Source organism: Poecilia mexicana, unplaced genomic scaffold (assembly GCF_051168715.1).
Source record: "Poecilia mexicana isolate PSO_F unplaced genomic scaffold, ASM5116871v1 scaffold_14, whole genome shotgun sequence".
Classification (NCBI taxonomy): Eukaryota; Metazoa; Chordata; class Actinopteri; order Cyprinodontiformes; family Poeciliidae; genus Poecilia; species Poecilia mexicana.
The window spans coordinates 19671201-19685299 of record NW_028263383.1 but is presented as its reverse complement, the minus strand read 5'-3'; the positions used below and the strand labels follow the sequence as shown (position 1 = coordinate 19685299).

The 14099-nt window shown below is 39.7% G+C and overlaps 1 protein-coding gene across 3 annotated transcripts in view; it reads left to right on the top strand.

The window, feature by feature from the left end:
- The window catches only part of arhgap32b (Rho GTPase activating protein 32b), a 91017-nt gene that overhangs the window by 34187 nt on the left and 42731 nt on the right, over positions 1 to 14099 (top strand). For all 3 annotated transcript variants that reach the window (XM_088012326.1, XM_088012327.1, XM_088012325.1), the window contains exons 3-5: positions 4158 to 4263; positions 8674 to 8768; positions 9283 to 9367. In XM_088012326.1, coding sequence (XP_087868452.1) covers positions 4158 to 4263; positions 8674 to 8768; positions 9283 to 9367 — 286 coding nt within the window. The remainder of the gene's footprint in view (positions 1 to 4157; positions 4264 to 8673; positions 8769 to 9282; positions 9368 to 14099) is intronic.

The window sequence follows — 14099 nt, the reverse complement described above, 5'->3', positions numbered from 1 at the left end:
CATTCCATCACCACTCATTGGCTTTCCTTTCATCAGCGCAGGACAGTAATGTCCTCTAGAGAGTTGTATTGGCAGTTCTGAAAGTGGCTTGTATCCACGTGTTTTCCGTTAAGGCTCAGAAAACATGCTCTGCTCCAAAGAGTTGTGGATATAAGCAGTGATCACATCCATCCATCCATCCAAGCTGGCACACTTGTTGCTCCGACTCTACTGGGCTCGTGTTCCTCACGGGATCCCTTATCATATTTGTCATTGACAAACCAGATTTCATCCTGAGCCGCTTCTGACTTCTTCCTATGCAGATGTAGATGAAGATATGATTACATGACGCCTTGAATCTTGTATAATGTGATAAAAACTGAAACTTTTTTCACACCAGCAGTCAAATGTTACTGAGATTCCTCTGATTTGCTCAACATTTACTAGTGACATACATGATGATATCAGATTTAGTGCATCAGGACATTGCTCTGGAAACTGCAAGCTTTTCCAATTTCAGGCTAGATGTTGAACGACTCGCATCTCTAAGTTCACATGGAAAAGTTATGGTGCATTTTAGGGTCGTCTTGAAATTTCACCCCAAAGCTGAATATCTCTAACTTTTTGAGGAGTTTATATTTAGGCTTATTTAGCCCTTTTGGTATTGTTAGACTTCTTTTCGAATTGATTTTTGTTTATGCAACTATCTATGTAGAGCTGGTTGATATATTAGATCATAGAATGTGTCGACAGTCCGCCAAAGCAGAGAGACTGTGGGATCGTCTTTAGATCGAGCACATTCCCCGCATTGCAGTTCTAGTCTCTCCCTCAAACACATCACTTTTGTTTTGTTCCTTTTCTTTCACCTTCATGAATAACTCTATGTTTCAGGGTCAATATGGTTGGTTGTCTTAATTACAATGGTATTGTATTTTTTTCAGTATTCCTGTTAAAGGGGAGTTTTTCTCTCCACTGTCGCTGGATGTATGTTCAGTATCAGGGATTACTGATGAACTGAACTTTGACCTTGATTTTTCTTTTTTCCTTCATATTACTCTTTTTCATTCAAAACTGTTATGTCAATAAGTGACATGTTTGTTTTAAACTGTAAATGATTGAAATAAACCAAAAATGTCTGAAATTTACTGTATTGTTAATAACAAGGATAAATGACAGATGTCATTTATTGCACATTTGTTAAGTGCCTTTAGGTGATATTTGTTGTAAACTGCAGCTATATAAACGAAATAAAATTGGGAAAAAAATCACAAATCTTTACATCATTTGTTTTAAAGTAGGTCTAGTTGACTGTATGTGTGAACATAACTTCCAGAAAAATTTCCCTCCTGCTTTATGAATTTAGCGCCTAGTGCTCTCAGCAACATTCACTGCTTTTTTGTCTTTCCCACACAGACAGCTGTTTGCTTTTTGAAAAAGAGCTGCAGCTGAATACACACACACACACACACACACACACACACACACACACACACACACACTCACACACACACACACAGAGGGAGCTGCAGCCTGCTGCCAGTTGAATAGGGTTGTACCTTCACTAGTCTACTGTGAACGTCATTGTAAAACATCACAAATGCTTGATTGTTGGTGAAAACCCAGACCTTTATTGATTTATTTTTTTTATCAATAATTGTTTCTTGAAGCTGTGAACATAAAAATAGGCCCTGATTTTTATATAATATGGCTGGCTGGCTGACTAACGGTATGATTCCAAGAAAAAAGATTAATCAAAAATGTATAATGGTATAAGCATTTCATATCCATCTATCAAATTAAATTATTTATTAATTTCCGTTTTAAACATCCAAAATACTGCCAAACTAGTGAGGAGAACTTCATTTATCTTCAGCCATTGATAACTGAAGAGTGAGTGAGTTAGTTGATGCCACCAGCCTTTCTCAGCTCCATCTTTCCTCTGTCTACATCCCCCAGAATGCCATGCGGTTCTGGATCAAAGTTCTGTGAAGTTATAAAAATGTTAAGTCATATTTTCTTTTGACAGATCACATGTCTATCACAGTTGATATTATTGTTTTATTGCCCAGGTTAGAACAGATGTGTAACAACCTGACCAGTGACCAGACATATGTCAGACAAGATTTAGCTTTTTTGAATAAGCTGTCTTTCTTCTTAGTGTTGTTTTGTTTACAGCAGCTGCTCTCTCTCCCAGCTTGACTTTAAGATGATGGGAAAGTGTTGGATCAGTTCGAGATTGAGCCAGAAAGACATCCCTCGTAGAACTCCTCCCAGCAGACGGACGTCTACGTCTTTAAACGTTAGAAAGAGCAAGCTGCCTCTCAGTTGGAGATCCTTTTCAAACTCCAAGCGCTTTCTACATTAGGTCACTGAAAGAGGCGAATTGTCTTAGTGTTTCACTGGCTAGCTTTCCCACTGGTTGATGATATAATGAAATGAAATGAAATGATTACCCCCTCCAGCATATTTTCAGTCAGACATGCAGTGGCTCCAGTGGTGAGGAGCAGTGGTTGAACAGAAATGCTGGGAGAGATTCATGTCTTTCATTTCAGAGCAAAAATTGAGCCGTTGTTCTTGTTATTGACCAAAATTGAGGCAAATGGAAATGTGCAGTCGGGACTAAAACTTCTCACCATTTTAAATGTGTGATTTTGCTGGTTGTTTACCGACATAGTGGGATAGAGGACCAGTTTGAACTAGAGACTGTAGCACGAGAGGCTCTTGGAGAAATTCTGTCACATTTCCCTCATGTTTGGCCTCAATGACTGTAGAAAGACGAGAAAAGGGGGATGGAAACAAGATTTTTGAGCCTTGCTGTGAAACTATGTGCTGCAGGGGCTGAAGGAGCACTTCCTGTTTGCTGACATGCCTCTTCATCAGGGAGTGTTGAATTGTGGGCCTGCAGTGCAGCTCTGAGCAGAGAGGCTGAGTAAGTTGTTGAAGCCGGTTCTCCTGCTAGGTGGTCCTTAAAGCTCCTTGGTATTTTTGATGTTTTTTATTTAAAGAGATACACAACTACTTGAATATGTTGGCCTAAAACTGTTGTGATTTTTCTATTAACTATATTACCACCTACAAAACGTCTACATTGGGGCAAACTGCCTCAAAGTTTTCATGAACAAACGGGGTCAGCTTGTGGCTTTCTGCTTACTAGATTAGCAGGAGCTAACGCCATTCGCAGGAACCAAATCAGAACATATTTCTATTTCTAATGAATGAATGTTTAGTGAAAATTAAGCATCTTTAAATCTTTGTAACACAATATATTTGGGAAAATGTTTTGATCCCGATGCTTACAGTAAGCAGCTTGAGTTAGAAACTGGAGCTCTTTGCTCTCCTTTCCAGTTAGCATTTCCAGCCTTTTCAGCCGACTCTCTCCTCTTCATCCGTTTGGTTTCCCCTTCTTGCTTTTGCATTGCCTTCTTTTTCAACATGGTGCGTTTTAAAGTGAAGGGGCTCATCTTTCAATTTGCTAAAGTAGCTCTAAGTTGCCTTAGCTAGCACCTCACATGCTTCATCTACGCAGGATACTGCAGCGTACACATGGCAATGACGGTGTGACAATATTTCATTTGAGTTTATAAAGACTAAACAGCCGACAGTCTTTTTACTGATTTGTTTTTACATCTGAAATAAATGTTTCTCACATAAAGTCTATTGTTACAACAAGTCGTGGATCCCTTTAAAGGCTAAACATGACTCATTTACAGTTATATGAGCAGGATATTAGGGCAGAGGAGGCTTTATTTATGTTGGTGTTCTTTTTCAAACGGGGACAAAGAAAGTATAGATGGAAAATAACCCGACCAGCTCCTACATGGCAGCTTAAAATTATTCCTCAACATACTTTCAGGGATTAAGTGCTGGAATTTCACATTTATATTAAAGACGGCTCAAAACATTTTTGCAACCGATGGTAAACACTGTCGAAGCAGTGGATGCTATGGTTCTGTTTAAATCAGACTGATGACAAATCACTAAAAAGGGGGGAGAAATGAAAGAGAAATTTTTAATTTCATTTTAATCTTGTTTGGATTTTAATCCAAGTTTCAACACCGGAATGAAATGAAGACGTTTCATCTAGGCGACAAATATACAGTTATCAGTCTGACCTACCTTTCCGCTCTGTGTGTTGTCCAGTATAATTGACCATGTGGTACTGTGTGTGTTGGCTGTAGGAGCCTGAGGCCAGGACGCCACATAGAGGACGATAACATCGTGCCTGAACTCGCGCACATCCATCCCAGAGAGAGACCCGACTGGGAGGAGACCATCAGTGCCATGGTGAGACTCAAACAGCTCTGTTAATCAGTCAGACATGCTTTACTTCATAAAAACAAAAACATAAAAAGCCATAAAACACATGTGAACATTGAAGCTTCAGTGCTGAGAATGCACTACCTACTACTGGAAAGAAACCCAAGCTCAGTTCTAGAACATGAATAAAACTCTGTTATTTCAGTCTTTTTAAAAATGCATCAGTTCGACATCGATGTTCTCTAACAAACCCCTGAGGCTTCACAGAACAGCTGGATTTGTTCTCAGGTTAAATGGCACACAGCTGGACTATAATTACTTGCTAGGTGCCTGTGGTTGTTCTGGATTTTAATTTGGAGTGTCAGAATAAAGAGGGACAAATGTGCCGCACATATGTGTGAACCACAAATCAAGTCTCGTTTAATTTGCACGTCATAATTATGCACCAATTTGCTTTGGTCTGTCGAGTAAAATCTCAATTAGTAGAAAATGGGGGAAAGTTTCAGCAGTTTGGAGTTTGTTGGTGAGATATTGTAGTCATTAAAAAGTCTATTATTTCAAACCCATTGTTTATTCAGCTCAGTCCAGTTCACTGGGAATAATAGTTTTTCTATATTCACCCAAAGTGAATCTCTTCCATCGTCTGGCCGTGTTTCCCAGTTCTGACTCTGGCTCCCTCCTCAGCTTCTGTTTATAAAGCAGCAGGCCGACGAGTTTTAACTTCCACTCCTCCGAGAACGGCGCCTCAGGTTTCTGATCAACCGAACCACTTCAGACTCTCTGCCGTCTTCCTGTCCTGTCGTCTGTTCACTTCAGCCCAACTCCGGTGCTGGTTCCATTCAGCACGCGGCATCATTCATTATTTCCTTTCCTCCCCTGGTTTTACTGCGGGCCTTGCATCTCGCATCAACAGCACAGTGAAAATGAGGCCGTCTCCATGGTAACACGCTGAGCCACCCGTGGTTGGCGCGTGGTAAGAGCTTTCTTGCAAGTGTTCGCTTCGATCCGGCAACAGACAGAGAGACCGACACCAGCCTTATTCATCAATATTCATCACCAAGCTGATGAATATTGATCAGAGAGGCGGGGCTTTTAATTCTTCATGTTGGCTCATCTCTGGTCGACATTTGAGAGCAGAGCGGCTATGAACTGGGCTGAGATTAAATTCTGGATGTCTCCAGTGGCTCCAGGAGGTGATAGATATTAAGCAACTTAGTGTAAGCCGTTACACCAACGCCCTGTTGCACCGGGGAGCAGAGAAATGGAGCAAAATGCTCCCAAAGCCCAGTGGGCTAATGGTTCAGAGCTTTACACCAAACATGGCACAGGATGTGGTACTTTGATCTGAGCTCCCTGATGGTGGTGGATGCTGAAACTTTTCAGGCAAGATGTAAATTCGAACTCTTGCTTCTTGTTTTTTTTTATTATCAAAGAGGGAGTAGTTCAAAACTCAGACTGGCACAACTCGCACAGATGATTGATCAGAAACCCAAAACTAGATCATAATGACTCACTAGAAAGTATTGTGTATTTTCCAGGCACATTAAACAATCAAGTACTGCGTTCAGTTATTATAAAAATACTATGCATCAACCATAATTTAAAAGAAATTTGACTACATAATTTAATGTCTTGAAATTGGGCCTCTGTTTCTTTAAGAACTGCTGGTCTTTCTGAAACTCTACCTTCAGGAAGTCATCACAACATCAGTTCCACCAGTTGTCTGCTAATTACTTCTTGCTAGTCTGAAGGAGCTGAGTGGGGAAGGAGGAGGGCAGGGTGCTTTGTGAGCTGGGAGTTTAGAAGCTGCAGCTCCGAGGAGGATCTTTGTCTTGAAGGCGGCGCTCGGTCCACCCAGGCGTTTTGCACAGCTGAACGGTTGCCACGGGAGATTAAAGGATTTCTCAAACATGACAACACTCTGATGAGGAAATAACATAACATGACGTTAAGCTAAAAAAAAAGTCAATTTTACACAATAGTGCAAGTTTAATATAAAAGAGTGTCGAGCATGAGCTGATTAACAAGATGAACAAAATTCTTAAATTAAGTAAATCCATAAATTTACAGAAAAATGAAGTACTTGGAGAAACGATACTGCATGTGTTGTTTCATCATGTCACTGAACTGCAGCAGTTACTGTATTAGATCTAATAGATGTAAAAATCAGCAGTACCCTCATGGTCAGTATGACGTGTCATCGCAATATCAGTGTGTACAATATTCATATCGCAAAGAGACAATAATTGTCGGCCAGTATATATAGATTATATTTTGATGAAATGGGAAATGTATTAGTTTTATACATGGGCTTAGCTTATTGCTAAAGATTGTTCTGACCTTTTTAGGTCATTCTTATTACTGCTGCCATGCCAGGCGTTGGGTGTTATTCTGTACCATCTAATATAGTCAAGAAAGAGAAACTAATGAGTGAACTGAGAAGAGGTTTCAGATAAATGTTACAATTAACTCACCTTAGTTAACACCTTGAACGGACATGAGAAACACCATGGAGGAGGACGTCAGGACCGATTCTCGAACAGCAGGCCGGGATAATTTCAACAGTTGGTTTGTTTGACAAAAGCCTGATTCCACTGATCTCCATTGTCCTTTAAGGGACCTGGTTGTCCACTGAAGGTCTTCAGCGTAATGCTGTGTGTGGACAGAAAGGCTGTCTGCTGAGGGTTGGGTATTCAAGATGTAAGTGAGGTAGCACTGTGCCACAGAACCCAATGCTGCAGTGCTTAAAACAGCCTGTTGGCTCTGTCAGCTTCATGCTGTGAAGACCTTGGGTAGAGGAGGTGCAGAAAGTTCCAGCTGACTTCATCTGCATACCACCTTCACTGTCACGCCGTCTGGCTGCCGGGTCACAAGCTGCTTACAAGAAACTTTCCCAAATAACAATCTCTGCTTTCTTAAGAGCTCACATAACATCCAGGGCTCAGTTTTCAGTCTGTTTTTCAAAAACAAACCAAAACAGAGAATGACTTCTTCTGTTTTTATTTGTGTTTCCTGTAGTTTTATTTTCGTCTGGCAATCAGCAACTAAAAATCAATCACTTAAACGATAAAAATCTGCTGATATTTCTTGACTATGTATTTACAACACAAAGTTATGAGAATCTGCTGCATAAGTTGCACGGATTACACCCGATACAGCTAAGTGTGAATCTGATTGGAAGTAAGTTAGGTTGAATTGGGCAGAATATTAATATCATGCAGTAGTCGATGTCTGTCTTTTCTTTATATCATACATTCTGATTAGCCATGGTTGATGGATCTGTTTTTTGGACTAACTGGCAGATAAATTTGCTTCAGCGTCCTCATATGCGGCTTGTTTTACATTTCAAATAGCGGGATGGCAGTATAAATACACATGAGGACAACAGTTAAAAGACCGGCTAACATTTAATTAATTTAATTTCCCTTTGGGATCAATAAGGGATCTTAAAGAGGATAAAATAAATATTTGATCTCGAGGAGTTTTAGCCTGGTTAAATAAAGATTAAAGATGAATAAAGTAGATTTGAGTCTGAACATCACATCCATTGCTTGAACTTTTTCTGTCTTAAAGAACGTCTTTGTAAAAGAATAAAATAAAGATCAATACACCACTTTGCAAAATATTTAATAATCCTTAAGCTTTTTCACTTGTTTTCATGTTATGATCCGAAAACTACAAACAGTTTCAAACATATTTTTATGTCATAGACCAAAAAACAATAATTCAGTCTGATTTCAGTTTGCTTTATGCGGAAAAGGTGTTTTGCCTGGAGAAGACAAAAAGGAACCTTTTAGCCTCTAAACCTTTAAAATGTGCAAAGCAGGCAGAGAGGAGGAGAGAGATGGCTCCACAAAGTACACTACAATTTTCATGTTTTATTTCTAAAACAGTTATGTAAAGTTGTTGCACTGAAAACATTTTTATTAATAGACACTTAATGCTAAACACCTAGTGTTGTTTTGGGGTTATAAATACTTTTACACTCTAAAACTTCCACGTTTTTTTTCTGGATGTACTTCACTAAACACAGAAACAACAATTTCTGCAACAAAACCACCAAAAAACAACTTTGTTCTTCCTCAGTCAGATGACATAATTGCTTATTCAAGCAGCTTTGACACAAGATCATGGGATGTATTTCTGCTGTGTTTACAGAAGTAACTTCCACCGCATCTACAACTGACCTCTTGACCTCCTCTGTTAACTGAGCGTACTCATGGAGGTAGCGGGTGATCCGTACCAGCACACTCCCCCACCAAATCATTGTTTCAATAATCTCATTTGATCTGAATCTGCAACTTGCGCACAATTCACTAGAAAAGTGTTGACAGCGCCTCATAGATGTAGTATGTCTGTACCAGATGAATGTTTATGCACACGTATCACTAATATTTGTGCTTCTGATAGTTTGAACTTTTTTATTTTCTTCTTCAGGCACGAAGTGCGGAGATTCCTGAGCTAAGGGCGGAGCCCCTCATGCGCTCCAGCAGCAGCAGTACGGCCAGCATGAAGGTCAAAAATGTCAAGAAGTGAGTAATCACACACACCCACACACACCCACACACACCCACACAGGTTATATATTTTTGCTTGATGTGTGCTCCATTGTACCTTTGTCCACCACCTGGAAAGAACTAATTTCTTACATTGCTTTTTCACAATAAATTTAAGAGCATTACTCATTTCTATAAAAGAACCAGTGTTTTAATTTGAGTGTTTTAACAGATCTCAAAGAAAAGTTGAGTTCTACCAAGCTATTTAAAGATAAAATCAATCATCTTGTTTGTAGTTTTCCAAGCTATAATGTCCAAATTTCTTCCAGAGGTATCTGCCAGTTTAAAGTTGAAAAAATGGCTGCTGTGTTTAAATGACAGTACATTTTTGTCATCAGCAGAGAGACGTAAAGCTGCACCAGTAACACTGACTTAACTAGTTAGTTAACACTAACTAGTCCTCCTGGTACAGAGCCTTGAGGAACACCTCATCCCTTGTTACTTTGGCCGTTCTGTATCTAAACAATCCGTGTTTCTGTTGTGTTTCCAGACTTTCCTTCACCAAGGGACACTTCCCAAAACTGGCCGAGTGTGCCCACTTCCACTATGAAAACGTTGATTTTGGAACAATCCAGGTACAGTCCTGACACTTCCACTGGATCTTCTTCACCATGCTAGTGACTCTTCTGATAGCATTCGTCCTTACGGACGAACAGTGGGTCATGCCGGTTCTGTCACGTTTCCGTCTGCTGTAGACTGACTTTCATCTCGGATGCATTTGCTTCCTAAATTGGAAGTGACTCGAAAGGGTTTAAGTGTTTCTTGTAACCTGGACATGAATAAGATTGTGTCTGGTGGTATCTGCTTTGTTCCTGGCCTTGGTTCTTCCAACAAATACTTTCATCTGTTAAGTTTAGATCATTCTTCAGCTTTTAATGTTTCCTTGTGTATTATGGGCTATTATCCCGTTTTATTTTCCTGTTTTCCACTGTTTGTGCTCAAGCTCTCCTGTCATATTTAGTGCCGTAAGAGGACATCCGTGGTGCATTTGGAACGCTGCATGTAAAATAGGACAGAATAGAATAACATCCGTTGTCGACTAATTCCATGTTAGCATTCAGGGGGTAAAAATGGAACAGCTTATTCTTATAAAATTAGCTGTCGTTCTCCAGCCTTAACAAAATGCATCCTGGGATTGTTTCTTTTTCCTGCTCTGACAGAGAAAGCAAAAATAAAAGAGAAATTGTGACGGAAATTGAGAGCCTGCCCTATTTCTCTGTCCCAACGCTGCTCCTCTGAGTGTGAAAGTGTTTTCTTTTTCTCCGACTCTATCAGCTACATACTGACTAATCACACCACTGAGGTTCATACCGTTTCCTGCTGTCATTACTTTAATGCACCAGTAGGGGTCAGCAGTGGGCTGGATTAATTGCTGTAAAGCAGGAGAGGAAAGTGGCTGCAGGTTATTCATTGCTTTGTCTCCTAACTGCACACATAGAGAAGATGTTGGAGCTGCAGACTGTAACTAGGTGTTCCTGTTAGTGTCCCAGCTGTGGCTGCTGGCTGCTGATTGGTCGCCTTCACACTCCTCGGTGCAAAACTGCTGTCATGTATCTGTGCGTCTTTGCTTTACCACGTTGTCATCTTGCCTCCCTGATGAGCCAACGGAAACTCGAGTCTGTAGAAAGAGATTAAACACTGTCATGTTGGTTACTTTCTGTGTTTCATATTTAATATTTCTACAATCAAACACATTAGCTTGGTTAAATGCCTGATAACTGAAGCCGTGTGTTTTTGGAGCGATGACATGACACGAACAGCCCAACTCCTCTGCTGGATAAAAGCATGGCTGCTGATTAGCCTACATGACGCAGTGGTGAAGTTTGTTTCTTCAGGGTTCAGTTTCTCCCGCCAGCCGTCAAAGCTGAACGACTAAAAGAAAATAAATCATCAGAAAAGGCCAGAGTGGACTTTGGACATACTTTTCAGCTGTAAAATCCACATTAGTATTTTCACTCTGAGTCAAGAATTTCAGACTTGATGTGAGATCTGTCCTGGATGGAGTTTAGACTTTACCTCAGCTTTGGGTTTTGGCCCCTTTGTTGGAAGATTTTTTTTTTTCTGTCTGAAAAAATAACTAATCAGACGAGCTATGAGTCAGAGCAATGCTTCCATGGAAAGCTCTTTTTACATTCAACTTAGAACTTTGTTTTGGTTGCAGTTAAAGTGGCTTCAAAAGTATTCAACTTTTCCACATTTGGTTTCAGATTAAAACCAAAAATATTAATGTTGTTCAAATTCTAGTAGAAAACGGCTCATAACTGTGGAAGGAACAAGACAGATGGGGTGACGCGATGAATCAAATTTACTAAATTAGTAATTACTGGAGTATACAGACTTTAAAAAAAGGATATTTGCAGAAAAACAACACCCTCAGAATAGTAATTAAGCCAAAACTCAACAAAAAATTATATATTTAGCATTTAAGAAAAAAAAAAAAAGAAGCATCGTCTGTAAATTGCTCTACCCACAACTACTCAGGTAAGAGTTTTAACTTTGTCAGCTCAAATTGTGTAAAAAATGCCTTAAGTACCTTTTGCTTTCCAATTATTAATTGGCTAATACAAAAATTAATCTTCACATGTCCAAGTGTACACTATGTCATTGTATTTTTGGCAATAAAATCTTTTTCTCGCTTAAAAAATTGAGCTGAATTATTTGTTTATTTCCCTCTTAACATATTTCTAATGTACAAAAAGGCTTAAGTGGTTACGTGAAAAATCTACAATATGTTCCAATTTGTTTCTCCAATTAATCATCTGAATAATTGATGGATTGTTGCAGATTTTTCAAAATCCAAATCTGAGGAACTCTGAGGTTTGTCTTTGAATCGATACGTGGTAAAACCTCCTCGTACTGCAGTTCCAGCTGCTGGTCTTGTTTTCTTGTTTCTGCAATACAGGATGATTGCATGTAGCTCAGAATACAGTTCTGTCATAAAATCCCACTATAACAGAAAACGCCTGTGGTTGTAACATGAACTAATGTGGAAAGGTTCAGAGTTGTGAATGCTTTTGCAGGTTTTTCTTCTAAACGCTAACCAGTGTAGCATTTTGTGGTATTCCCTCCTTACCCGATCTACTGCTTTCAGCTCTTGTTTTTTTTTTTTTTCTTTTTTTTTATTCCTCCTGTCGTATAATCTTTTCTCCTGCTGCAGCAGTAATTGTGAAATCTTGAGCTGATTGGAGCTGGTTTTCTCCAGTGTAATTTTTGCGTTTACCTGCAGCTGCACTCCTGGAGTAAATTGCAGACTGCAGTCCTGTCATCTTAGCAGGGCCCGCTCCCACTCCCAGTGTGGCCACCTTATTGAGTTGCAAACATGTTATTTCACATGTGGTTGGAGGTAAAGTGCACTCTCACTGTTGGTGCACATGTGTTTTGTATTGTGCAATTGTAAATGCTTATAGACCGACAGAACATTGATGCTGCAGCTTATTCTAGCAGCATGTCAGAGACCTAGTTAACGTCTCCTAGCTTCTTTATGAAAATGAATTGAACCAATAATCATTCATGGAGTTCTTTGAAGAATCCTTCTTTAAAAATGTGGATTGAACGCTAATATTAGTTAGCGTTCAATCCACATTGAACGTCGGTGCTGCTGCGTCATGTTCAGCATTGAGATGCTATTTTAGGCTTGAATAGCTTTCCTGATAGGCTAACTCCATTTAGCTTTACTTGAACACAGCAACAGTCTTTTCCAGCGTCCTATCAGATCATTTTTTTTGAGAAGCAGCTTTGTGCAGCTTCTCTTAACAAGCAGCTCTGTGTTGCGTGTGCGTCAGATTCACGGGCGTACCACAAAAGTTCAGGCTGGAACATTTGGATGTAAGCAATAATCCAAATGAGATTAATTGCGTTCAAATTTTTCATGCTGTAATATCTAAATCATTTATTACTGCAAAATTAACGTGTTTAGCAGAAGCACTATACACAACAGTAATTTTCTCACTGGAAATTTTTTCTTCTCTAAGATTCTAAGAATATTATTCACAAACGTGTCCTTTAGAGCGCCGTAGGAATCCCTGCTCTTGTTCCTTCGACCTGGAGCAGTGAAAGCACTCTGGCCAATCTCTTCAGCTTCCTGTCACTCTTCCAGGCCTGGGACTGGATTAAACCTGCTGATAGACCTCCTCACAATAACTTTATTGACTTCAGTAATGTCTCTCCATGCCAGTGGGCTCTGCTCTTCCACGCAGCAAATCTTCAGCCGGACATTTTCCCCGTCCTGTTGCCGATGGCACACGGAGCTCAAAGCTTTCAAACATTTTATTACTAATGGACGCTGCCATGTAAACTGGTCCCGTCATCCACTGTTTGCTCTGCCAAGCCAGCCTGCAGTCCTGACTTGTCCACAAATGAGAATATTGCGAGAATTTTGCTTTGCATCCTCATTTTTATAAGAAACATGAAATACTGTACGTTCACATTTTCTGAAATGAAATCAGTTCTGATCATTAAAGTCCAACCCATCAGTCTTTTTCTGGCTGGTACTGATGACTGATTTTTTTCCAGGTCTGACCAGCCAATTCCAATTATCTTAAGAGCTACAATATATACCAACAAATTTGCTTAAAATTTCTTTTAACTCCATTAATGAAGTTAACTGCAACAAAAGGATAGGGTATGTTCCTTTATGGAGCTAAATCCTGTTTAAATTCAATAGAAAATAAAGCAGATAAAAAACTTTCCCCATTTATGCATTCATGCCTATGTACCTATTTTTAAATCATTATTTATGGACTTTGTTGAGTCGATGTGTTTACCGAGTCTGATGGATTTATTGAACAGGGACTTATCTGACTAGCTTATCAAGGGAAATTGGCTATCACTTACTGATATCCAATCAACTGTCAGATCACGAGTAAATGACTTGGAACGGGTCTGCCGAAAAATATACAACTATTTATGGTATCTTTATTCATTACCTTTGTATTATTTAATGTTTCACAGCCGATCTTAAGAGGGACACTGTACTGCCAGTGCCTGACTCTCTAAAAAAATGAACAAAGCTGTAAATAAAGACCCCTGCGTCATCAGAGGGAGATATTTTGACACTTTTGAACATCCTCATGTGACTCCAAGAAAATAATTGGCTGGGATATTAAATCTTTAATGTGCGAGAACAAAGGGGTTGGAATTCGATCCGATAGGAAACGATAATCATGACGGAGTTAACAGCTGTGATGTTGACCGCAGTGCAGCAGTCAGAACGGGTCGGCCAGCCAGAGCAGCAGGTTGCGTGTATGGAAGCAGCCATCCATGTAATGAAGATTGGCACCCATAACCCCCCAACTCTCCTTTTAGTGT